The 27444-nt window shown below is 45.3% G+C and overlaps 1 protein-coding gene across 5 annotated transcripts in view; it reads left to right on the top strand.

The window, feature by feature from the left end:
• Nucleotides 1–27444, top strand: part of ITPR2 (inositol 1,4,5-trisphosphate receptor type 2) — a 1367642-nt gene that overhangs the window by 512940 nt on the left and 827258 nt on the right. For all 5 annotated transcript variants that reach the window (XM_069228605.1, XM_069228604.1, XM_069228603.1 and 2 more), the window contains 2 exons: nucleotides 1159–1285; nucleotides 16029–16086. In XM_069228605.1, coding sequence (XP_069084706.1) covers nucleotides 1159–1285; nucleotides 16029–16086 — 185 coding nt within the window. The remainder of the gene's footprint in view (nucleotides 1–1158; nucleotides 1286–16028; nucleotides 16087–27444) is intronic.

Below are 27444 nucleotides of genomic sequence, written 5' to 3'. Positions count from 1 at the left end.
GCTGGGTGGACAGGCAGGTAGGTGCAGTGTGCATCATGCATAGTATTTGAGTATACAAGGAAGACGTGTTCAAAATAATAGTCAAGTTAGCAGATTGCCCATCACAAGAAGAGTAAATCACCAGGAGAAAAGAGTGAACGGCCTCGATTATTATGCTTCTGAAGAAACATGAGCGTTGATCCTGCCAAGAGTCTGAATAGCACAAATGCCTCCTTGGATACCTTTGCTAAACCTAGCTATGCACAACATATCCTTCAAACATAGTTTCATTGATATTACTTTAGACTTATTGGTTCTATCCTCCAGAAAAGGTTTCAGGGGACCATTTTCCTGTAATAAAGGTTTAAGCTCAGTATCCAAGTAGGATTTGAAGGAAGAGGGCGAGCTACTCAGCGGTGGTTTTTTATGGCACTTGTCAGTCAATGATTTTATTTGTTGGGATACTTTCCTTCTGGTTGTTCGTGAATTATTAAACCCCCACCTAAAGTTCTTCCTCTATGGTTAAGATTAAAATCGGGGCTGAAATACTGGCCCTTCGTCTTTAGATGAACAAGTTCATCCTTCTTTATCCACAAAGATTTTGGTGGTGAAGCAACCAGCAGACATGTTTCTGCAGTTTAATGAAGATTTGCCATCGTAGAGTGAAAGAGGCCTGTGAGAAACTGCAATTAACTCTTGCCAAACCCTAGCTGATATAGATGTAGGGCTGCATCATCCAATACAACTATTTATAACTATGCATTCACAGCACACAGTGAGATAATTCAGTCTTCTTCAGGCAAGAAACAGAACTCCATTCTAAATGACCCTCTAGATGCAATTGTTAGCATGACATTTGCTTCGGGCAATATGCAACATCAAAGGCAACCCACAAAACCTGTTTGTGGTCTTGTTATACCAATGCTGCTTGGGAGATGGCAGATTTAGCTATACCCAGTTTGCCAGAACAGTACCACAAGTCTCTTTAACAGCTTTTGCAAGACACTGTAGATGTGTTTGCTGGATATGTGTATGTAGGCATGGTAAAACATCGCTACGCATGTATGAGAACTATCAACTTTTTTTTTAACATGTAATTGACCAAGGATTTTTGGCATCAAAGGTGCTTTTTTGTGTAAACAAAATAAGCAGCACCTCTGTATGTTCTTTATTTTGCAGTTCATCCTTAGCGTCAGACTGGACTACAGAATAACATATATGCTTTCCATTTACAAGAAAGAATTTGGAGATAGCGGCAGTGGTGTTGAAAACTCAACAATGACGCCTGATTCTACATCTTTGTCAGGTAAACATTACATTTCAAATTTTGTCAAATATGTTTGGCAGATTGTGTGTTTGTAAAGAACGATTACTGGTAATTACTCTGAGCACACATATCAGCACCATTACAGGCTCTGCTATTGTCAATTACGCCATTACAGAAAGGAACCAGTCAAGAACATCCCCTAGGCCCGTGCATAAATAGCAACAGGTTATATACAGAATTTAATCCATAGGCGTAATAGATTTTTTTTTAAAGTGGAGCTATGTTACAGGCTTAACAATGAAAAATATTGAAATAAAATCTGATCTCGTTAAAAATCAGGTTAACTATCCAAACTGATTAATCAGGGATTAAGGATGGTGCTCTCGGTTAAACTAATATGCACTAATGGCTTTAGAGGAGAGAAACCATCTGTGTCGTGAGCCAAGCTGCATGGAAAGGTGAAGAAAATTATCTTTGCTCTTAAAACATTTTCTGATTGTCAGCTGGCTGACGTAGGAGCTGGTTGCTTACAGTATCCTACCAAGTGGTATTTCAGGAATTGAGTAGACGTCCGGCAAGAAACGTAATACTGGATATTTATTATAGATGCAAGTAAGTAGTCAGAGTCTCAATCAAATGACTACGTGTACAATAAGTCCATACAGCAAAACAGCCAGATGAAAATGAGTGGTCAGAGTTCCAATCAAATGACCACATACAACATAAGTCCATACAGCAAAACAGCCGACACGTGTTTCGTCTTCAAGACTTTGTCAAGGCTTAAGCTATGCAAACATGTGTAAGTAGGAAGTAGTACATGATTTTCAAACAGATGGTTGCAGTAGGCAGCCACCCACGTTACATCACAACCATGTAGGGTGGTATAAAGATTTCCCCTACCTTATAATACCAGTTAGATCCCAACCTCAACCCAAATACCCAATAAAGCATAAAGCTAGAGCACCCATGAGGGAAATCCGTCACACAGCTAGAGTACCAGGGCGTAATCGAACCCTGTGTCTAACTAATGAACAACCCATTGTTCCCCGTAGCCAAATGGGACCATTCTTTTAGAATAGTCTTAGACTACAGACATTTAAACAGTAATATACGCATATTTGCCATACAAAATGCACACAGTACAGCACTTATTAACAATATAGTATGCAAAAAATACAAAACAACCCTGTATGTTTCCAACGGGTTATCCGGCCAAAATATAGCATCTGATAGTAGGGACTTAACAAGTTTCAGCACCTTAAGCTCTCAGAAAAAATGTTGCAGTCTCCCACAAGGGTATAAAAACAGTTCAGACCTCGTGTTACTTCAATTGTCAATCCATCAATGAATTTATAAAGCGCACTACGTACCCGTGAGGGTTTCAAGGCACTGGGGAAAGGGGGTGGGGGGTGGGAGGGGAAGTGCTGCTACTGATCGAAGAGCCAAGTCTTGAGGAGTCTTCTGATGGCGAGTAGGTCTTGGGTCTGGTGTAGGTTGGTTGGGAGGGAGTTCCAGGTCTTGGCAGCGAGGTAGGAGAAGGATCTGCCACCGGAGGTCTTTAGCTGGAGGCGGGGAACGACGGCGAGGGTGAGGTTCATGAGCGGAGCTGGCGGGTGGGGGTGTAGAAGCTGAGTCTGTTGTTCAGGTAGGCTGGTCCGGTGTTGTGGAGGGCTTTGTGAGTGTGTGTGTGAGGAGCCTGAATGTGATCCTCTTGTCTACGGGGAGCCAGTGAAGATCTCTCAGGTGGTGGGAGATGTGGTTGCGGCGGGGTACTTTGAGGATCAGTCAGGCGGAGGCCTTTTGGATGAGTTGGAGGCGTTGCAGGTGTTTGGCCGGGATTCCTGTGTAGAGTGCGTTGCCATAGTCTAGCCTGCTGCTGACGAGGGCCTGTGTCACGGTTCTTCTTGTTTCAGTTGGGATCCATTTGTAGATCCTGCGGAGCATGCAGAGGGTGTTGTAGCAAGAGGAGGAGACTGCGTTGACCTGTTTGGACATGGAGAGGGAGGAGTTGAGGATGAAGCCTAGATTGCGTGCATGGTCGGTCGGAGTTGGTGGGGTTCCCAGTGTGGTCGGCCACCACGAGTCCTCCCAGGCTGAGGGGGTGGGTCCGAGGATGAGGACCTCCGTCTGGTCAGAATTCAGCTTCAGACGGCTGCTTCTCATCCATTCGGCGATGGCCTTCATACCCTCGTGGAGGTTGGTTTTGGCGGTGTGCGGGTCCTTGGTGAGGGATAGGATGAGCTGGGTGTCATCTGTGTAGGAGATGATGTTGTGACCCTGAAACATTGTCGTATGTAGACGATATTTACCTTACGGATGATGCTGACCTCCTACAACATATAAGACAAGTGTACTTCATTGTTGTGGGATTTGCCGAATTAGGCTACAAATTCAATTTAAAAAATACAAAAATAGCCTTCCTTAGTGTCCTGTTTTTGGGATATGAACTATCATATGAAGGCAAGAACCTAGGGCACCAATTTTTAGAAAAATGCACAAATTACAACCACCAAATAATGTCAAAAAGCTCCAGTCATTGTTGGGCTTTTTAAACTTTGGCAGAATATACATTCCATATTATGCACAACACATCAAACCATTATATGCATTAAAAATCCTGACTTTTCAAGCAAATGTTAGACAGTCGAACATACACGTATTCTCAGAGCATTGCAACAAGAAATGCTGGGAGCTAAACACTTACACGCAAGGGACAACAAAACACACTTGGTCATCAGAGTAATTGCTGGTGCCATTGGTTTCTCCTATGTAACATTTAATGAGGGTGATATCGTCCCTATTGCATTCAAATCACATTTGTTTTCCACAGCTGAACAACGCTTTGTTCCCACAAACAAAAATCTGACTGCTGTTCGGATGGCTGTCATTAAAGAGAAACCTCTGGCCCGGGGGAAATTCATCATTGTCGTATCTCCTATCTCAGCGCTTGGGGCTGTCACCAAAGCCAGTGTTCCTAATGCTAAGGCACTACATCCATGTTGGATTCAATGGGCAATGTCTCTGACAGCCACTGATGTCAATTATGTTTTTGATCCAAAATGGCAAACTCAAGAATTTTGACAGTATGAAGTTGAATACCCTGTTCCTGCAAACATGTTGCGTATTGAACAATATCAAGTAATTATGTACACTGATGGCTCAGCCCAGCCCACAGGAGGCACTAAACATCAATACTCTGCCACTTGTGTGGTCATGAGTGGCTACATGAAAGATGGCGAATTCCATCCACAACACACTTACATGCAGACCTAAGGGGACTGCACTGCACAGTTGGTAGAGCTCAAGGCTCTGGTGATGGCACTGGAACACACTGATCCAGAACAGTTAATGTTAATCCTCTGTGATTCGTACTATTGTGTCCAGTCCTTCAATAAAAATCTGCATTATTGGCGCCAGAATGAGTTCATAGATTCAAAGAGCAACACCATCAAACACGACTCCTGTGGGTGAAAGTAGCAGATCTGAACGAAACACTACTCATTGTCCATGTAGTACATACATTGGCACATCAACGTGTTGAATACACGTTATTGACAATACCTTGGCTGATGAAGCGGCCAAGTCAGCAGTAGCCACGGCTTCGGTTACTGCAGTAACTCGTTCACGGACAAGGTTGGATGATGAAACCTGCCTGCCATGAAGCTTTGGCTGAAGGCAAGCCCAATGCCAAAGGCATATCATGCCAAATATTCCTACAGCCTCAATACTGCCCTGGTAACAATACCAGGGTTGGGTGATCGTGTGATCCCCAACCTAGATCAAAGACCAGAGTTTAGCAAAGCAACGCATGAGGGAGTTGCTTTTGCCCATGCTGGTATGGTGGCTACTATTTCATTATTACAAACACTCTACTGGTGGCCAGGTCTATATATGTCCTTTGCTGTGCCATCTGTCAGCAAATAAAAGGGCCCACCGTCAAATGCCCACTGCAGACACCCCTCCTAATTTCCAACAAACCTCTACAATGTGTGTACCTGGAGCATTGTGGCCCCCTGACACCTGATGGTGCCTACAAATACACCCTAGTCGCTGTTGGCTCCAGATTTCTATAGGTATAGCCACAAGGCTCGACTGACACTTGAACTGTTATTAAAGATTTTAATCAGCACATATGCAGTTGCAGCTTTCCACTCGGACCAAGGCCCTGCTTCCGCCTCAAGGGCATTCAGGGACTCCATGGTTTTGTTAGGGGCCAACTGTATTATTCGTCTCTGTATCATCCAGAGGGAAATAGTGTCATGGAGCGTGGAAGCCATGATTTAAAACAATCCTTAACAGCTAGACTATTAGGCATAGGTTGTAGTTAGCTTAATCACCTGTATGAAGTCCAGAGAGCACTTAATAATCTGCCCAGAAGGTCCTTGGGAGGACGTACCCCATATGAATGCCTGTTTAGAACAGAAATGTATGTTCCAGATCTTGATGTTCCTGGTACGGAGGCGGCAGATAAATCTTTTGACATAAATGAACATGTCAATGTCTTGCAGGACTTACACCAGTTCAGTGACGACAACGCATCTGCCAGTGCTGCCTCCTTAGGAATAGGGGATGCACCAATAACACCAACAGCTGGATTCCTAAAGTTGGGGATCTAGTACATGAAAAAAATGCTGTGAAAAAGTAGTTTGGTTCTTCCTATTGTGCGCCGGTTCCAGTTCTGGGAATACATGGTACCAGAACTGATATTCTACCACTGCTGCCTGGTTCTAAAGAAAATCGCTTTGTCTCCATTTACAATGTCAAGCTACACTATATGGCCAATCCTGCACAGCAGACCTAGAGAACTAGTGGGTAGTACCCGAATCCCTCTTACTGCAGACGAGGATGTTCCTCTACAGGGTTTAAGCAGCAACACTGACACCTCTCTGAGCTTGCGGAGGGTGGAACATGATTTTTCATTAGTCCTATTAACTTCTTGACAAGCAGTGTCAACAATATTAAGGGATTCTACTCAAATTCTACACAACGAATGGAATAGTTTGCTATGAACCACAGAGGGAGACTTCTGCCACCTCTGTTCTTCCAAACATGGCTCCAGTTTTTGCATGAACTGCTTCTGGATATGTAGGAAGTTGGCTCTGTATGCACTATTTCAAAGTAAGGAATAGTATGCACAGAGTCCAAGGATTCCCCTTAGAGCAGTGGTTCCCAAATTTTTTCGACTGGCGGCTCCCTTCACCTACATTGGCCATTGCCCGCGGCTCCCCATTATGTTACTTTTTTTTTCGGGTGGGCGATGTAAGCCCAGCCTCAGGAGTACTTCAAATTTTCTCCCTGCAAATAATTGGGATGTAGGCGATGAAGGTATTATCATATTGGTAACAAAATAAAAATACAAGTTGTTTACTTTTTTTTTTATTCAGTTAAGTCAGAAACAATACAATATCAAGAGCCAAAAATGTTTCCACGAATTAGCAACCTTTTTTGAACACATGTAAGATTAACCACACAACAAAGTTCTGTAGTAAATGTTTTTTAATTAACAAGAAAAACCAGGGAGTCTGAATGTGAACAAAATAGAAAGGCCTATGTTTGGAAAATCCTAGTGAGATGGATGTGCTTGTTTTTCTTTACAAAGCTCCTCAAATCTTGGTGTTATTTTTGAGATCGCAACACGCATTTCTTTTTCAAGGTGAATTTTTGCCCTATATTTTGACTTTATCACTGCAACTGCTGAGAAACCAGCTTCACAAAGGTAGGAAGTAGCAAATGGGATCAAAACACGCAGGGCAATCTTGCTAATCACTGGGTATTCATCTTGAGTTTGGCACCAAAACTCAAGAAGTGACAGAGACTGGAATTGTACTTTCAATGTTGAGTCACTTGAAATGTCAATGAGCTGTTCTGCTTCCTCGTTATTGAAATGCTGAGGTATCTCAGCATTGAAGGGATCTCTCACCCATTTTATTGGCTCCACTTCATCCTCTGGGAAATATTTCTGAAGGTGAAAATGCAGTTGTGACAAATACAGAACAAAAACTGTCCTCAGTTCCTCCTTTAATGCCATCTCATTGTCTTGCAGAAACGTGTCCAATGAAGGAAAACATTTATAGTCACCTTTGCTTACACTGCCTTTCCAAAGGATGATTTTTTTCTTAAACCCTGAAACTTTGTCTGAGAGCTGCAAGATGTTAGTATTATTACCTTGCAAGGACTTGTTCAGTGTGTTCAGTTTTTCAAAAAGATCCGAAAGAAAAGCCATTTGTATTAGAAAGTCTGCATCAATAAATTTGTCAGCAAAACAATGTTCATCATCGTGTAGATATGAGTATATTTCATTCCTAAGCTCATACACCCTAAGCAGGGAGTTACCGAGAGACAGCCATCGAGAACTGCTGTAGAACAAGAGGCATGAGTGTTCGGCACCTATGTCTTCACACAGCTTAGCAAAAAATCTTGCTTTCATTGGTCTTGTTTTAATAAAATTTATCACTTTGGTGACTATTTTCAGAATATTATGCAGTTCTTCACTGAGGTTTCCTGCTGCTAGTGCTTCTCTGTGTATTATACAGTGTGTCCAAATAGCATTAGGTGCTTTAGACCGTATGCGAGCTTGAAGTCCTTGGTAGCATCCAGCCATTGAACGACCCCCGTCTGTACAAACTCCAACACATCTCTCCCAGTCAATCTGATTCTGTACCATAAAATCATCCACAACCGCAAACAAATCTTGACCGGTAGTTCCACCTTTCATTTCCTTACAGAACAACAAATCCTCAACTATTTTCTTTTCATTAACAAACCTGACATAGCAAATAAGATGGGTGTCTTTTTGGTTGTCTGTTGCCTCGTCCAGTTGGAGTGCAAAGTCTTTGCCTTTTAAGTTACAGATGAGCTGATCGTTAATATCGTCAGCCATATCGTTTATCCTCCGGCTGATAGTATTATTAGAAAGAGGCACTTTGAGCAGCTGTTTACCAGCATCTTCGCCAAGCATGATGGTTACCATATCAACAGCAGCAGGCAAAATCAGCTCTTCTGCAATTGTGTGTGGTTTTTTACACTGTGCAACACGATAGGCCACTTTATAAGAAGACAAGAGGGCGTTACTGTTAACTTTGGCTTGTTTTGAGAAAGTGGTCTTTTGTAACTTGGCTTCTGTTAGTTTTCTTTGGAAAAATTCCCTTGGCTTTCCAACCACATTTGGGTGAAGGCTTTCAAGATGACGCTTTAGTTTACTTGGAAGCATGGATTCTAAAGCCAAAACTTTTAAACAGATTACACATTGAGGACGCTCCTCATTATTAACCTGTACACATGTGAAACCATAATCTAGATACCTGTCATCATACTTTCTGTACTTGGTTTTTTGCTTCCCATCCTCTTTTTTCTCTGAAGAACCTGAGACTTCACTTTGCTCAGACGAACTTGAACTCGGTATTAAAAATCTCTTCATTGTCAATCATAAAGATGCCAATCAGTTCACACGTAGAAGAGAAGAGAAGAAAGGGAAAGACTGAGGAAGAGAAAAACGAAATAGTGTCACAATGGTAGAAAACAGAAAGCTGCAAGAGTGAGCTGAAGGGGAAGGAAGTGGTTTTAAAATCATTGAAGAGGCCTGAGATGGATTTAGTATTACACTGCCTCAGTATTCCGTTTTCCCACATTTAATTTCAGCAGCCCATGTTTAAGAGGAGGACCTTGGGCACTGGCACATTCTTATTTACAAATTGAGCACTGAGGTTCACACTCCCACTCTGCAGTTTCTTGAGAAAAGGGGTGGTTTCTGCAGGGTGCAATTCTTAACATCAAGATAGGACAGATCGGGGAAGGCATTAACAACTATGGTGCAAGGCAAAGTTGTTACCCAACAACAAACGCACAAAAACACAAACACAATACTAAAAATCACAGCATACTGCCCAATTACAAACTACAAACCATGTTTACCGCTCGATCAGCTCCACTACTTATCCACCAACACCACCACCAGAATTAACTTAAAATGTAAGTCTTAAATGAACGGCATTTAGTATTCTAAACTACGCTGCAGTATAAAGAGTGCAGCTATTTCTTCATGAAAAAATTTACATTTTGGAGTTTCAGAAATATAGTGAGGATCGAGCTTTTCTGCCATATATTGGATCTCTCTGGAAGCCTCTTAAGGCCACTGTGCTCATACAGCACACCCACATATTGAGGTGCACTATGTATCTCAAATGCAGTCCTTATTTCAGTCAGCTATACATATTGGTATATCCTTCCCCTTCAGCTCACTCAGCTCGGTAATAAAATAAGAGCTCTGTTTCCTTAGCCTCCTATAACAGAAACTATTAAAAATTATAGATATCCATTTTCATTGTGAAATGTATTATCTTAAAAGTTTCCTTAGGAGCAGTCACCTTGTTTATATTCTGACCCGAGGCCAGGATTAGTGCTAATATGTGGTATTTGTACAGTGCCCGAGTTTAGAGAGATGGCCGGATTCTGAGAGTAGGCGTAGATCGTGACCTTGATATAATCATTGTAATTCTTCAAATATGTGTGTCTTTAGCTGTTTCCTAATTTGAAGGAGGGTTCTAGTGCCGATACAGGAATGTTGTTCCACATTCTGTTTGCATTGGTGGAGAAAGTCTGTTTCCTTTCCTTTTTTCCTTTTTTAATGAATTCTTAACCGATTCACTCATTAATTTATTAATTTTACTGTATATTAACCTGCTTTTAATGTAAGACAGGAGTCATCAAGAAATGAAACTCAATATACATCAGCGATTCACTCATTAATTTATTAATTTTACTGTATATTAACCTGCATTTAATGTTAGACAGGAGTCATCAAGAAATTAAACTCAATATACATGAACAATAATAACACAAAGTATTATATTTGTGGAAAAAAGATTGCCGGTGATAATAATTACCTGTCCTAACGAGCCGAAATTCAACAAGGAACGGCAACGGCGCAACGCTGAGGATCGCAGGGGTAATAACACCCCAGTCCCAGTGCTCTCTTCTGAATTGCCGCGCCTGTAAATGCCGAAGGTTTGAAGAACGTAATCACGCTGGGACCGGGTGAAACCATATGCAAGGCGTTGGCAGGTGGGGCTCATGTAATCCCCCCCCCAACATGAAATGCTGCTAATCATGCTTTACTCGGCCAGCTGGAAAAAAAAAATTATGCACGCGTAAGGAAACGTCCGCGCGCATAAATCTTTTTTTGAAGTGCGGCATTTAATGTTGTCCAAAATGCGCGCGGCGCCCCCGGCAACTTGTAACGGCGCACCGGGGTGCCGCGGCCCACAGTTTGGGAACCACTGCCTTAGAGGTAAGATAGCGAGATCTATTTTGTGGTAGTGTGGTCGAGCAGTAGGCTTATCAAAGGAGTAGTGTTAAGCATTTGTTGTACATACACACAGGCAATAAATGAGGAACACACACTCAGAGACAATTCCAGGCCAATAGGTTTTTGTATAGAAAAATATATTTTCTTAGTTTATTTTAAGAACCACAGGTTCAAATTCTACATGTAATATCTCATTTGAAAGGTATTGCAGGTAAGTACTTTAGGAACGTTGAATAATCACAATAGCATATATACTTTTTACATAAAACACATATAGCTATTTTAAAAGTGGACACACTGCAATTTTCACAGTTCCTGGGGGAGGTAAGTTAAGGTTAGTTCTTGCAGGTAAGTAAACCACCTACGGGGTTCAAATTGGGGTCCAAGGTAGCCCACCGTTGGGGGTTCAGAGCAACCCCAAAGTTACCACACCAGCAGCTCAGGGCCGGTCAGGTGCAGAGTTCAAAGTGGTGCCCAAAACACATAGGCTTCAATGGAGAAGGGGGTGCCCCGGTTCCAGTCTGTCAGCAGGTAAGTACCCGCGTCTTCGGAGGGCAGACCAGGGGGGTTTTGTAGGGCACCGGGGGGGACACAAGTTAGCACAGAAAGTACACCCTCAGCAGCACGGGGGCGGCCGGGTGCAGTGTGCAAACACACGTCGGGTTTTCAATTGGAATCAATGGGAGACCAAGGGGTCTCTTCAGCGATGCAGGCAGGCAAGGGGGGGGCTCCTCGGGGTAGTCACCACCTGGACAAGGGAGAGGGCCTCCTGGGGGTCACTCCTGCACTGGAGTTCCGATCCTTCAGGTCCTGGGGGCTGCGGGTGCAGGGTCTTTTCCAGGCGTCGGGATCTGGGAGTCAGGCAGTCGCGGTCAGGGGGAGCCTCGGGATTCCCTCTGCAGGCGTCGCTGTGGGGGCTCAGAGGGGACAACTTTGGTTACTCACAGTCTCGGAGTCGCCGGAGGGTCCTCCCTGAAGTGTTGTTTCTCCACCAGTCGAGTCGGGGTCGCCAGGTGCAGGGTTGCAAGTCTCACGCTTCTGGCGGGAAACGCTGTTGCCTTTAAGTTGCTCCTTTGGAAACAAAGTTGCAGTCTTGGGTGAACAGGGCCGCTGTTCTCTGGAGTTTCTTGGTCCTTTTAGAGCAGGGCAGTCCTCTGAGGATTCAGAGGTCGCTGGTCCTGGGGAAAGCATCGCTGGAGCAGTTTTCTTCCGAAGGGGGGAGACAGGCCGGTAGAGCTGGGGCCAAGGCAGTTGGTGTCTCCGTTTTCTCTGCAGGGTTTTTCAGCTCAGCAGTCCTCTTCTTCTTAGGTTGCAGGAATCTGAGTTCCTTGGTTCTGGGGAGCCCTTAAATACTAAATTTAAGGGCGTGTTTAGGTCTGGGGGTTAGTAACCAATGGCTACTAGCCCTGAGGGTGGGTACACCCTCTTTGTGCCTCCTCCCTGAGGGGAGGGGGGCACATCCCTAATCCTATTGGGGGAATCCTCCATCTGCAAGATGGAGGATTTCTAAAAGTCAGAGTCACCTCAGCTCAGGACACCTTAGGGGCTGTCCTGACTGGCCAGTGACTCCTCCTTGTTTTTCTCATTATCTCTCCTGGACTTGCCGCCAAAGTGGGGGCTGGGTCCAGGGTGCGGGCATCTCCACTAGCTGGAGTGCCCTGGGGCATTGTAACACGAAGCTTGAGCCTTTGAAGCTCACTGCTAGGTGTTACAGTTCCTGCAGGGGGGAGGTGTGAAGCACCTCCACCCAGAGCAGGCTTGGTTTCTGTCCTCAGAGAGCACAAAGGCTCTCACCGCATGGGGTCAGAAACTCGTCTCTCAGCAGCAGGCTGGCACAGACCAGTCAGTCCTGCACTGAACAATTGGGTAAAATACAGGGGGCATCTCTAAGATGCCCTCTGTGTGCATTTTTTAATAAATCCAACACTGGCATCAGTGTGGGTTTATTATTCTGAGAAGTTTGATACCAAACTTCCCAGTATTCAGTGTAGCCATTATGGAGCTGTGGAGTTCGTTTTTGACAGACTCCCAGACCATATACTCTTATGGCTACCCTGCACTTACAATGTCTAAGGTTTTGCTTAGACACTGTAGGGGCATAGTGCTCATGCACCTATGCCCTCACCTGTGGTATAGTGCACCCTGCCTTAGGGCTGTAAGGCCTGCTAGAGGGGTGACTTACCTATGCCACAGGCAGTGCGAGGTTGGCATGGCACCCTGAGGGGAGTGCCATGTCGACTTAGTCATTTTCTCCCCACCAGCACACACAAGCTGGCAAGCAGTGTGTCTGTGCTGAGTGAGGGGTCCCTAGGGTGGCATAAGACATGCTGCAGCCCTTAGAGACCTTCCCTGGCATCAGGGCCCTTCGTACCAGGGGTACCAGTTACAAGGGACTTACCTGGATGCCAGGGTTGTGCCAATTGTGGAGACAATGGTACATTTTAGGTGAAAGAACACTGGTGCTGGGGCCTGGTTAGCAGGGTTCCAGCACACTTCTCAGTCAAGTCAGCATCAGTATCAGGCAAAAAGTGGGGGGTAACTGCAACAGGGAGCCATTTCTTTACAGGATACTTTTCTGACGTCAATGACACTTTTACCGACTCATCTCCCTCTTCTGAAACAGAACTGTCAAAAGCACATAAGCTGATAAATTGGCTCAAAATTAACTATTTTATTCTTGAATTAAACCATCTGTGGTTCTTATTGACTGTACTTGCCTTCCTTCTTTGGACTGGGTTTGTCCCCGTCTTTTTCTTACTAATACATGGTCATTACCTTCTTGAACGCTCTACAGTTGAATTGGTAGAAGAGGTCTTAAAACCACATTTTTCCTCCCATAAGGTCCGCAGAGGCTTGTCCTAGTGAACATTTCAGCCATACCAATTCCTGATGGCATTGATTGGGATAAAGTACCCTTTCATATATATGGCCCGACGGAGGTTATTCAAATTTTATATGTATTTAAACTTTCCATGAACGATGTAATAATACCTGGAGTTGTTTCTGATAATTGGGATATAAAAACAATTGATTCTATGATGTCTGAATTAGAATATTTTGCTGTATTTGAAAGTGAAGATTTTGATCAATCAAAAGAAAATTGTGGAGCTATGTTCTGTTATAATTATTATAGACATCATTACATTCACAGAGCAAGTACCCCAAAGACTATTTTTTATTGCACACAATGGGAGCACTGTCCAACTCCCCCAGTGGGGAGTTCCAAAACATATTCTAAGAAGTGCACATATTTTAGGCACAATGTTAAAAATGCTGAGGCGTGTTATTTTAAATTGCCAGTGATGGAAATGCAACATATCTTATTAACTGACACCAAAATGATTTATTCTTATTCCTTTGTTTCCCGGTTGGCTATTGAAGGCTATGAATACTGGCTGAAGTCGATTGACTTTAAAAGTGTGTGGGGAACAAAAAATTGGCAAATAAAGGGAAAGGAAGCTTGATTTAGAGCATGCCTCATACCTGTTCAAATTATATTTTTATTGAAACTGTACAACAAACAAGTTGTTTAGGCTGGGCAGAAATTAAGGTCTTGAATGTGCCCAGTATCCCCGCCCCTGCTAAATTTTACAAATGGCAAAAATACATTAATGCAAATGAATGTCAGCTCGATGAATGGGTCCAAAATGTAACATTTAACACATCACATCACATCAGTGGACACAAATGTGTGTCATGTAGGTTTTGTAAACTCCACGGGGTGGGGGTTTAGAACAAATAGGCCAGACCCTCGCTATGTGTGATCAGAACATTTGGGTATAGTATCAACATACAGTGTAGGGAAATTATGCCAGCAATGGTTAAAACGTTCCTCACTAGATGCTGTAAAAGAACACCTCAGTCTCCTGTCTAACAATACAGATTTGTACGATTTCCTGTTAGTCCCCAGAAGACAGCGTGAAAAGTGCTTCTTATATGCGGTATACAATTAAATTTGAAAACTTTCCCAACAAGAAGCTGCTGCTGCTCGGTTAAGGCAAATAGATCAGGAAAGCATTAGCTGTCATAGATAATGAGATTAGCACCTTGTCATACTGCATAATCACTCTAAACAACATTGCTTCTTCTGCACTAGACATTGTGCAAAGTTGGATGTCATTCTTACAACATAGTCAGCTAAGGTCCATTATGCAGTTGGGATGGAAACTACAAACACAGTGGGAGAGCCAATACTACAATATTCACTGCACTCAGGAAAACTCGACCCATAATGCTTTGCAGGGCATTAAGTTTTCAAAACATTTTTGCTCATAACTCAGCCTGTGGTGGTCCTAGGACCCACCACCAAAACATACATGACAATGTGCTCTTTCTGTCCACATCATCTCTGGGTCCTCAGAGTATGTTGGGGGGACCCCAAAACAAAAACCCCTCCAACCATTCAGTGTCTGTTTAAGCTCTCTTTTGGCTGGAACTTTTGTTTTACAGCGGGGTTGCTTGTGTTTTAAGGGCCTTGTTTGCAATATCATTGTTATAGGTCTGCTACCCCTGAGTATGTGTAATGCACTATGTGCTCTAGGGGCTAAATATATGGTTACATTGCATTATTTATTTCATTTTATTTTTGTGTGGTTATACCATCTAGGGGCTAACTAGTTACTTGGCCATGTTTCTTACAAATGCTATTTTCATTGTGGTATCCTCTAGGGCGTGTTTAAAGCATTACGGTCACATCAACATATTAAAATATTCATGGCACGGAAACTTTCCCATAATGCTTTGCAGGGCATTACCTTTACAAAACATTTTTGCTCATAACTCAGCCTGTAGTGGCCCTAGGACAAAGGGACCACCTTCAAAACATTGACCACAATGTATTCTTTCTGTCTACATTTTCTCTGGTTCCCCAGACTAGGTTAGTGGGGACCCCAAAATAATAACTCCTCCCACCATTCAGTGTCTTTTAAGCTTTCTGGTGGCTACAACTTATATTTTACAGCTGGGAGAAGTTTGGTTTTAAAGGCCTTGTATGTAATATTGCATTAGGCCTGCTAGCAAAATGCCCTTTAGGGGTCAAGTATATGGTTACACTGCTTTCTCCTGTGTTTTTTTTTCATGGGCTTATCCCCTCTAGGGGCTAACAATACAGTTACATGACCATGTTTCTTACAAATGATATTTTTGTTATGGTGCCCTCTAGGGGCTATTTTGAACATTACAATGTAATGTCAAAACTTTACTTCTGATAAAGGATGCACAAGTACATTTATTGGACTAGTACCAGTACACACGTATTTCTAGATGTTATTTTGTGCACCAGCACAAATTATATTGACCAGCGATGAACAGGACAATGTTTCTTTTATTTATCATATTCCCATAAAACCTATGTATGATAAAAAAAACATTTGGCTGTATGATTTAAATGTATCTGTGCAGTATTTGGCAGTGAATTACAAAACTAGCATTCACATTTCTGATTTTTGTTGATTGTGGAAATATGTTCTGTTTTTCCAGTTATTGTTCCTGATATAGATGAAATTGCTGCTCAGGCAGAAACCATGTTTGCTGGAAGGTATGGCATCTTTAAAACTTGCATTATTCTCTGTTAATCCATTTTGAAACATTTTGCTTCGCTATAAATATTCCTTGTGATTTCTATATATATGTGAGCCCTAGTCACAAACGTTCAACAGACCTAAGCGTCACTGAAGGGCAATAACAAGAATGATGTGTGCAAAAGCCTCATGCTGATTCATTTAATCAGTATACTTTAAGTTGTCCTTACAATGTATTTTAAGTACTTGGAAAATCTGTGAGTCTGGAGTTTTTCTGCCTTTTTTAATGTGGTGGAAGGGTAGGGGTAGGGTTTTTGTGGATGTGTCTCGAAAGGTTAGGTAACTACTCACGAACATGTAACTTCATGAGCATTCCCATAAATGTTTCACATATCGCTCCATCATGAACATTTATACAAATTTCCTCAGAGGAAGAGTGTTCCCTTGGTGAGAGTTTGGAAGGAACACTCCATATTCAGTGCGAGTGTTGAAGGGATCCCCCTATGCCAAAACATATTTTCCCTGTGAATAGGAAAAATCTGATGTATACTAATGCACAAGTGCATCAAGTCTACCCATGTAAATTTTACTACGTTTTAATATCCGCATGCGCATATGCTAAGTTTGAAATACACAGTGATTCTGTGAACGTCAGTAACTTCTTAAGAACCTCCTTTGATCCTTAGCAAATCTTTTGAATTTCAGAAATTATCTTCAAATATTAGAGTTATTCTACAAGAGCAAATTTCTAACTTTTGTGGCAAACCGTTTGTGATTTGGGGGGGGGGGGGGGGTGAGGCTTGGCACTCATGGAGTGAGCAGCCACGAGGAAGAGCTCCGGCCCGGGACCTCTGATTGCAGACCATCCCGACTGCATCGCCCGAGGCACCGGCTGTGCCTCCCGTCTGCAGAGGCTGGGGAGACGGAAGCTCGGGTTTCTGGGGGGCTAACCCGCCCGAAAAGCAGAGTTTGGTGGGCGAAGACTGAGCTGACAGCGCGCTGCCTGACTCCAAGATGGCGGGCGCACTGCATCAAGTGGACTCTACCCCCCAGTGAACTTGCACCGGGCGACCGACTGGTGGGGGGAGAGTCACTGCCGGGGCGACCCCTGGGCCGCGGAGGGTACCAGCCAGGAGTGGAGGCGGCAGGAGCCTAGTGCCGCATGACCCTAAAATGGCAGCCACGCTGGGATCCTTTGAACAGGCACGGAGCCCCGCCTAACAATTGAGGGGTAGCCTGGGCCGTTCAGAGCCTCAAGGCACACATGGGGACCACCCAGATGACGTTGAGGGACCCACTCCCCGGCAGGGGGCCCGGTGAGGAGCGCATTGTGTGGCCCGGTCAGGCGTGACTCACCTTACCTCCATATTCATCGAGGTGTGAGACCTGCAGACTGGAGGGCTCTGGGGGCAACCGAAGTTGGAGGGGATGGCCGTTGACAGAAATCAGATCGAGCTGCGAGACTTGGGCCACACCACCGGCTGGGCAGCCATCCCTGATGGTTATAGCTGGGGTGATCAGCAATATTGAACTAGAACTGCGGACCCCTCTCCCCCACAGGATGGGCAAGCTGGGGAAGAAAAAGGTTGTGATAGGTGAAGCGGGTGCACAGCGGAGCTGCCCGGCGTCCCCCCCTACTAAGACACCGCGAGCTGGGGAGGTTGGGGGCCTGCCTGAAGGTATCTCGCTGGGAGACATAAAGCAAGCAATCACATTTTCCAGGGAGAGCCTTGAAACAAAGATTGACTCATTGGCGGTAGACCCAGGACTGCTCTGGGAGGATCAGCGCCGCCTTGCGGAGCGAGTGATGATGACGGAGCGAACACTGGACACCCCTAGTCCCAGGCTGACAGCAGCCAAGGAACGGACCACTAAATTGGAGAAGCAAACAGATATCTTAATTGCCCGCGCTGAAGATGCGGAAAACAGGTCCAGAAGGAACAATATTCGCATAATAGGTCTCCCCGAACAAATTGGCCAGCGCAACCTACCTGAATACTTGGAGCGTTGGATCTCTGAAAGTGTTGTGCCAGAGGGCCTCTCGCACTTCTTTGCCCTCGAGAGAGCGCATAGGGTCCCCGCACCGACCCCCCCGGGGGCTGCGCTGAGACCGGTAATAGCCGGCTTACTGTATTACAGAGATCGGGACCATATCCTGGCACAGGCCAGAAAGTTTGGAGAAATAAGGATAGAGAACTCCCTGATTGGTATCTTTCCTGATTACTCTCGAGAGGTGCAGAGACAAAGAGCAACGTACTCTGAAATCAAGAAGTGCCTGCAGCAACTGAATATCCTATTCGCTATGCTGTTCCCCTCCACATTGAGAGTGGCGGATGGTTGGGGAGCACAGTTCTTTTGTGCACCACAAGAGGCAAGAGACTGGTTGGAGGAACGGGAGGGCCCGACAGGGACGGGGGCCGCCCGTGACTCCAGGCCCCGCAGGAGACACCGGGGTGCGAGAGGAACCAGGCGGAGGACCGTGGCGCCCACTCAGGAGGAGGCACAAGCGGAGAGGCACTGAGCCGCCGTGGTGGCGGTGGCCTCCTTCAGACAAAGAAACAGTAGCCCGCGCTTGACTCGCACGATGAGGGAAGCGGGGGGATCGGACTCGAAAGCGGAGTCTGCAAGCTCTGCAGCAATGAGTTTGGAACTGCTGGTGGTGACACCGGGAACCTCGGAGTGCATAATCTGATGGACTGCCCCTGCATTCGGCACTTTTACTTTTACTGGTTTCAAGACGCCTGAGCCACGTGAATTATGAGACATGCAGCAAGATAAGGAAGTTAATTCCGGGCCAGGAGCTCGTCACCTTGGCTGGCTTGATCGTTCTCTTTGGCCTGCTCATCCAGAACTGACTTACGTTTGAAACAGTTTGGATGGAGAACTGTTTTATCTCCTGTCCTGGGGAAGGGGAGTTGAGGGAGTTTTGGTTGTTTACAGAGGGAAATGTTAAATGCTTTGCCTGTAGTGGAACACACTGTCCGCAGGAAGTGATGGTCTGGGTCACCTAATCAGGTGGCAGCTGTCTGAAGGGGGTGCTCAGTGGATATCTCTAATGGGTGATCCACATGGGTATAAGGTGATCTCCTGGAATATAAGGGGAATGCACAATATGACCAAACGGTACAAGGTATATTCTTATCTGCGTAGAAGAGGGGTACACGTAGCAATGTTGCAGGAGACCCACCTGATGGCCACAGAGGGCGCAGCACTGCAAAGGAGATGGAGGGGGCAATTATTCTACACAACTTACTCAGCATATGCAAGGGGAACCTTGATATGGGTCAGGGTGGGAGTCCCATTCCGGGTTACTAACACATTGATGGATACCGGCGGACCCTGCTTTCCGAGAACAGATTAGGGAGCACATAACCCACTACTTCGAAGACAATGAACCCACCGCCACTTCACCGCAGACACTTTGGGAAGCATTCAAGGTGGTAGTGCGTGGCCACTGCATGGCAACTTCCATCAGGATCAGTGGGTCCTTATTGTGGGATATTGTTGTAGCAGAGAAGGAACTTAGGTCACTAGAGAAACTCTCACCGGATCACCCGGAGAAGCAGAGAGAGGAGCAGAAAGCCAGGGACAAGGTTGCGGATCACAGTGAGATGCTAAGGTGCTTCGACTATACATGGTTGGCCAACCCCGCCAAATGAGGAACTCCCATTATGAAGATCGCTACCCCATTGGGGGAAAAGCTTTATCACCAAGCTGACATAAACTTGTACTTCCGCGAATATTACACTACCCTTTATACCAGCTTGTACTGCGGGATGAGATCTGAACTACAGGATCTCTTGTCGGCACTACCACCCCAGACCCTAACCAACAAAGCGTGTAGTGCCCTGGGCGGGGACATCGAGCTGTCAGAGATTAGGGCTGCCGTAGCGGGACTAGCTTGTGGGAAAGCACCAGGCACGGATGGACTACCCATTGAGTTCTATGCAACCTATGCACAGATACTCACCCCCAAGCTGGCGCAATTATATAATGAGGCGCGCGGCGGGACGCCTACCGGGCTCGACGGGTGAGGCCCTAATTGTGCCATTGCTCAAACCGGGCAAGCCTCCTGATGATAGCAGGACTTATAGGTCCCTCTCCATGCTTAACTCTGACTATAAAATATTGAGTTCAGTGCTAGCAATGAGATTGTTGCCCTATATGACGCAACTGGTTCACCCAAATCAAGCGGGATCCGTTCCTACTAGGGGCACCACTCAGAACATACGTCGGCTGCTTTATCTTAAGGATTCTGTGGCCTCTTCAAAACCCAGGTCAGCAGTCCTTGCCATAGACATAGAGAAGGCATTTGATAGTCTGGAGTCGGATTACCTATACGCGGTCCTTGCACACATGGGTCTTGGGGAAGGTTTCATCAAATGGACACAGCTGCTTTACACAGACCCCAAGGCTAGGGTTAGGACGGGCACAATCATTTCAGAACAGTACTCGGTTGGCAGGGGCACCAGACAGGGGTGTCCCCTGTTACCACTGCTGTTTGCCCTGGCAATGGAGCCACTGGCCGCTCAGGCGACGGCGGCCACCTGGTACCGAGACTTGACCAGATGCTACCGCCATCATGCGATTGCTCTATACGAAGACGACCTACTCTTATTCTTACGGGATACTGGCCCGGGGAAGGAGGTAGCAGGGGCCCTGCTGGCGAGCTTTGGTCGGCTATCGGGATTGCGGGTCAACTGGCAAAAATCATTCTTGTTTTCACTGACGGCGAGGTGTGCACCACCGACGGAGCTGGGTGGTGTGACATGGGAGCCATGTTGCATCACGTACCTTGGTGTACGAGTATATCACTCCCATTCAGATATCCTAGACAGCAACATCGGAAAGGCGGTCATGGCTCTGAGGTCGAGCTTCGGATTCTGGGGCTCGCACCCGCTCTTGGTGGCCGGACGGGTTGCGCTCCTTAAAATGGTGGTGCTGCCCCGACTGCTGTGCTATTTTGCGGCATTACCACTCTGGGTCTGGCGTGCCCTGTTCAAAGAGCTGGATATGGCTGTCACCGCATTGATATGGGGAGGGGGAAGATGCAGGGTGGCACTAACTACCCTGAAGAGACTTCGGACGGAGGGCAGGCTGGCGGTACCTGACTTTGGGGCCTATTACCTTGCTGCACAGCTGCAATGGCTGGCACGGTGGATGGGAAATGGCGTCACTGGAGAGAACATCGAGAGCTTGGCGGTTCCCTCCATAGCCACACTGGCGGGAATCTTTTTTTAATGCAGCGGGAGGGAGACCGGCTCTGACCGCCGAGGCCGCCGTTATCTGTCACTGCTGGAGACGATGCCTCCAGAGGGCGGGCCTGATCACGCTTGACTCTCCTGACATTCCATTGTCCTGGCTCTGCTGGCTGCCGTGAGCGGGAGAGTGGAGGGGACTACTCACATGGATAGATGCAGGGGCCACATGGATGGGGGACTTGTATAAGGAGGGCAAATTACTGCCCTTCCAGGACTTTCGGCAAGGACATGATCTTCCACAGGGCCACTTCTTGCTACACCGGGCACTCACTCGTTCCATTGGGCAGTACTGGGGGTCGGGAGCAGTTGCCCCCCCCCCCATTACGGGCTCAGCACCTACTTGCTATCTACAGGGTGCACACATAAAGCAGTAACCAGACTCTACAGGATTGTTGGGACTGGAGAGGGAACCCCCCTGATTGACCTGAAACAAAAGTGGGAACACGATCTGGGGATTCAGACAACAGATTCGGACTGGGATCACACCCTGGAAAGAACGCCCAAAATATCCAGGAATGCTAGGTTCCAGCTCATACAGTTTTACGTGCTCCATAGGGCTTACGGCCCACGTAGACTACGAGATCATTTCGGAGTAAGGGATGCGGGCTGCCCCCGGTGCGGCACAGAGGCAGCGGACTTTCTCCACATGCTGTGGTCTTGCCCCTATGCTGTGGTCTTGCCCCAGGTTGGAGTCCTACTGGGACACAGTGATAGCGGAGGTGGCAAATATCATTGAGGTTGAGATTGCATGCACACCCGCTAGATGCTTGCTGCATTGGTTCCCCCACAAGCCCAAAAACAAGGCCACTAGTAGGTTCCAAGACCTAGCATTTATCATAGCCAAGAGAGAGCTGACAAAGAACTGACACCTCCGAGACTGGAGAAGGGAACTCAAGAAATGGGTAGATAGCGAAGGATTGGCACTGCACACTGAACTAAAGCAGGGAAGGGGATCCCATGAGATGAAGGATGCTTGGGAACAGATTACCATAGTGCTACAGAGGGAACACCTGGCCCCTGGTGGGAGGGGACACTCACAGATCGATACACCTGACAAATGATACCCTCACCGAGGCAAAACCGAACCGCAGTCGAAACAAACAGAGCGGATCCCTGAGATATGAGACTAGGATATCTCACCTGGCTTGTATGACCACACACGAACGGACATTACACATCACTACTGCAGGAGGCAAGTTAAGGGGGAGGGGTGGAGTAGGAACAAATAGGTCGGGCAACAAGAATCCTAAAAAAGATAGGCACAGTGTTAACTGATAGATGCATTATGGTCTCTTCGCACCATGAGCATATACCTACTAACTTGGTGGGGAAAAATAGACCAGCCCGAAAAAAAAATACTGATGAACGGGATAGCAATAATGACAGTATAAACAACAGCAAGCGAAATTCGTTGTTGAATTGTGATGCACCTAGCTGTTATGTTTTAAGCTCTGTAAGAAAACGATCAGCGGTTGGTAACTTTCTCATGCCTAAAGTAGGACTACGACCTACTTTGCTTTGTATTTCTTCTTTTACTTTTATTCTTCTCAAAAAAATCTGTTTACAAAAAAAAACGTTTGTGATTCGGCCAGTGTGTTCTGTGGAAACCTAGGAAGCACTAATTGTTAGTAAGTTTGACTGCTGTTTATTAGAACAGTACACTGAAATTGAGGGGGAGCTGAGAAATTATCCCCCTCAAGTTTTGGTGATTGCTATTTTCATACTCCATAGTTTGTCCTCTTTTTTTAAATTGTACCTGACAGCCTCTGTATTTCTTTTCCGCCGTGCCAGTATTACAATTTGTGAGGACATGTACAAAACACTAAATTTATGGGACTTCTCAAATGTGCAAGCAGTCATCACAGGATCCAGCACTGACCTTTGCTCTTCCCTGACATTCTAAAAGCAACTTTAGGATAAGTTAATTGGAAACTTCACTTGAATAGATCTCAGAAAACTTTGTAAAGACGTACATCCTAATTAATATAAAAATATAAATTGTGATGTTCCCTGAAGAGCATACACTTTTCAGTAATCTCACTCACCCACAAATCCCTATCAATCTAACATTTCATCCAAAGTTTACAAAGGTTTGTCATGGTCAGTAACACCATAATTTAGAAGTAGATACACCTTCATCATTTGCAGTGTTCTTTGGTCACATCATATATGCAAGTACACCTAACCTAACAGCTAAAGTTTTTTTCCCCCCAGAAATCACCTCCTACATCTAAAGTGTAACCTTTCTTGTAGGTTTGTGCTCCACCCACCTTCCTGTGTTGCAGTATTTCCACTCTGTCCTCAAAGCCGTTGTTTCTGAAGTGAACCTCACTCCTGTGGGAGGACGAGGAGTTCGTTTGAGGTCTGCAGGGATGTAAAGTTCCCTGCCATGGCAGCTCAGGATTGCACCACATGAAACTTTTTTAATCCTGGTTATTTGCAAAATTAGATAATTGCTGCTCTTTCCCCTGCAGTATTCGACTTTCCTGCCTAGAATATCTACAATGTCGATAAACCTCATGTGAAGTGGGTGCTTTGCAAATACCTATTCACATTACATTTCATTACTTCTGAGACACATACAAAGGAAAGGTGCCCTCCAGGAGATGATTAAGTATTGTCCAGGATCAAAGAGATGTAACTCACTCCCTTATAGAGTAAAACCATGACCAAATTGAGTTATTATGATCAGGAAGTTGTCTCTCTGATGTTCGAGAGGCAAATCATTAGAAAAGAAGGGAACGTTAAATGCATCTGTAGAAACCACTGGTGGATCTGGTCTTCAGCTGTAGAATTGGAGTAGTCAGTTGTTCAGTCGATAAGCAAAAAGGTCTATTGAAAGTGGTCCTCCGGTTGTTTGAATGTGTTGAAAGCCTAGAGAATGGGAGTTTCCAATTGCTGTAATCTCTTAGATGACTGGAGTAGGAATCACCTGTTGACGTTAGAGATCCTGGCATATTTTCTGCCAGTTCAGAAATGGGGGTGAAAAACAGTATTCCTAAAACTGTTTTACATTATTGGCTAGAATCCTTGACATCTTCGCCACCCAGCTGAAAGATGTATCTCACTGCTATTGTGGTGCCTGAGAAAGGCAAAACAGGTACATGGTTTCTTATTAATATTTGTATCACAAAGGGGCCTGTAAGAATCTCTAAATGATTTATGTGCATAGACGTTGTTAGACTTTTCATCCTTGGCGTGGTCTCCCTTAACTTTTTGCCTCTGTTCCCCAGGTTGTTGATGTGTGCTGGACTCTGATTTTACTGTTTTTGTTACTCTGGGCACTTTACCACTGCTAACCAGTGCTAAAGTGCAAGTGCTCCTTCACAAAATGTGTATGTGATTGGTTTATCCATGTTTGGCATATTTGGTTTATTAGTAAGTACCCAGTACAGTGCACTAGAGGTGCCCAGGGCCTGTAAATCAAATGCTACTAGTGGGCCTGCAGCACTGGTTGTGCCATCCACATAAGTAGCTCTGTAAACATGTCTCAGATATGCCACTGCAGTGTCTGTGTGTGCAATTTTAACTGTAAATTCGACTTGGGAAGTGTACCCACTTGCCAGGCCTAAACCTTCCCTTTTCTTACATATAAGACACCCCTAAGGTAGGCCCTAGGTAGCCCCAAGGGCAGGGTGCAGTGTATGGTTAAGGTAGGGCATATAGTAATGTGTTTTATATGTCCTGACAGCGAAATATTGCTAAATTCGTTTTTCACTGTTGCAAGGCCTGTCCCTCTCATAGGTTAACATGGGGGCTACCTTTAAATCTGATTAAAGTGTAGATTCCCTTTGGGAGCGGATGGACATGTGGTGTTTGGGGTCTCTGAGCTCACAATTTAAAAATACATCTTTTAGTAAAGTTGATTTTAAGATTGTGTGTTTGAAAATGCCACTTTTAAAAAGTGAGCATTTTCTTGCTTAAACCATTTCTGTGACTCTGCCTGTTTGTGGATTCCATGTCTGGGTCAGTTTGACAGCTGGGCTGGTTGCACCTCACACTAGACAGTGACACAAAGGGAGCTGGGGTGTAGCCTGCATATCCTGATGAGCCATCTGTTCTAGGAGGGAGGGTAGGAGTGGTCATTCACACCTGAAAGGGCTGTGCCTGCCCTCACACAATGCAGTCTCCAACCCCCTGGTGAGTGTCTGGGGCCTGGCCTGGGCAAGGCAGGATTTCACATTCCAAAGAGACTTTACTTTGAAGTAGGCCTACTTCAAAGGAGAAATTGGGTATAAGAAGGGCACCCAAAACCACAGACTTTAGAAACACTTCTGGAACCAAGAGGAACCTCTGCCCGGAGAAGAGCGGAATAGCTAAGGAAGAAGTGCTGCCCTGCCTGTGACTGTGCTTTGTGGAGCTTTCCTGCAGTTGCTGCCTCTGCCAGAGTAAGAGGGCAAAGACTGGACTTTGTGTGCCTTCCATCTTGTGAAGAAATCTCCAAGGGCTTGATTTAGAGCTTGCCTCCTGTTGTTTGAAGTCTCAGGGACAGCAAAGACTTCTCTCTGCCAGCACCTGGAGTCTCTGGAGAGACTCCTGCTCTGACACGTGGTGCCCTATCCAGTCCGTGGGCCCTTAAAAGGAAAGCTGGTGGAAATCCAAGGAAATCGACTTCGGACAACTTCGGACCAACACCGCTGCTGAATCCGGTGACGCCGCCTGCACCCAACGCCGTGACCTTTGCTGGAACGTCGTGACCGACGCCGCTCGAAGTGCACGGATTCAACGTTTCGCACAGACGCCGCGATCCCCGACTTCGCGCATCAGCTTGTTTTCACTCTTCACCAAAGGTGCTGTACTTGGGGGTCTACACGACTCCGTGTCCGGCACCTCTGTTGTCGGCTTGTTGGGAACGACTCCGTCACAACGCCGTGTTAACACCTCATCGAAGCATTTTTGTTTCTAAGCTCTATTTTTGAGTTTAATCTTTAAAAATTCATAACTTGACTTGTGTATGTTGGATTTTTGTCGTTTTGGTCTTCTTTTGTTTAGATAAATATTTCCTATTTTTCTAAACTGGTGTTGTCATTTTGTAGTGTTTTCATTAAGTTACTGTGTGTGTTGGTACAAATACTTTACACCTAGCACCCTGGAGTTAAGCCTACTGCTCTGCCAAGCTATCAAGGAGGTAAGGAGGTGTTAGCTGAGGGTGATTATCTTTTACCCTGACTAGAGTGAGGGTCCTTGCTTGAACAGGGGGTAACCTGACTGTCAACCAAAGACCCCATTTCTAACAGACGTGCTCTGAGAACATGTGCTGCATTCAAGAATTGGCTGCACTGAGAACCCCACTGTAATGAATTTATGTAGGACTCCAATATAAGATACGATGTGGAGTTGAAAATTGAGCTTCCATTCCAGGCATAAAGGTAGTGTAGGCACCACTTTGCCATTTCTATCCTTTTCTGGTCCGAAGAAATGAGTCTAAGTAACTCAAAACCTGAAAGTCTGAATTGATGAAGCTACAAGACCCACTGCCTGAGCAAGGTGATGCAAAGAAATGTGAGATGTCTATAAATGAGAAAATTACTCTGTTAGTAACGTGTTACAGAAACTTGGATTTCCTAAAATTACCAGACATTCCATAGATTGAACTGGACTGAGCAAACTTTTTAATTGATAAATTACAAAGCCCAAACTTTCAGGAAGTGAAAGCGCAGTCTGTAATTGCTGCCATCTTGAAATGTGTGTACATGCCGAACTGACTGGTGAGTATTTATTACTGGATGCAACCTTTGTTCTCTTTTTTCACCAGAAAGAAAATTGCCTAGAAAATCTGATTTTTTGAGAAGGGTTTATTCCATACAGCGATGAAAGAAAGTTTAGACGGGATCACTGTCAAATTCTATGTGATACCCGGTTACCTTTTGCAGAAGCCAAGCATATGTTTAATCATTAACTAACTTGATAACATTCTGTGAATTACGGGAATGCTCTGCTTGATCTGAAAAGATAAGTAACATTTCTCCACTCATCAGGTCCATCTGTGGTATGTCAACAAATGTACAGTGTGCTCAGCAAGGAGTTTCCATCATGCACTACATGCATGTCCTCAATGTAGATGTAGATTAAAGAATGCATCTACCTGGCCCATGAGTATGCCATCCACAACGC

The sequence above is a fragment of the Pleurodeles waltl genome, chromosome 4_1 (assembly GCF_031143425.1).
Source record: "Pleurodeles waltl isolate 20211129_DDA chromosome 4_1, aPleWal1.hap1.20221129, whole genome shotgun sequence".
Classification (NCBI taxonomy): Eukaryota; Metazoa; Chordata; class Amphibia; order Caudata; family Salamandridae; genus Pleurodeles; species Pleurodeles waltl.
The sequence above is the reverse complement of the archived record's forward strand: the minus strand, read 5'-3'. Positions and strand labels throughout refer to the sequence as shown.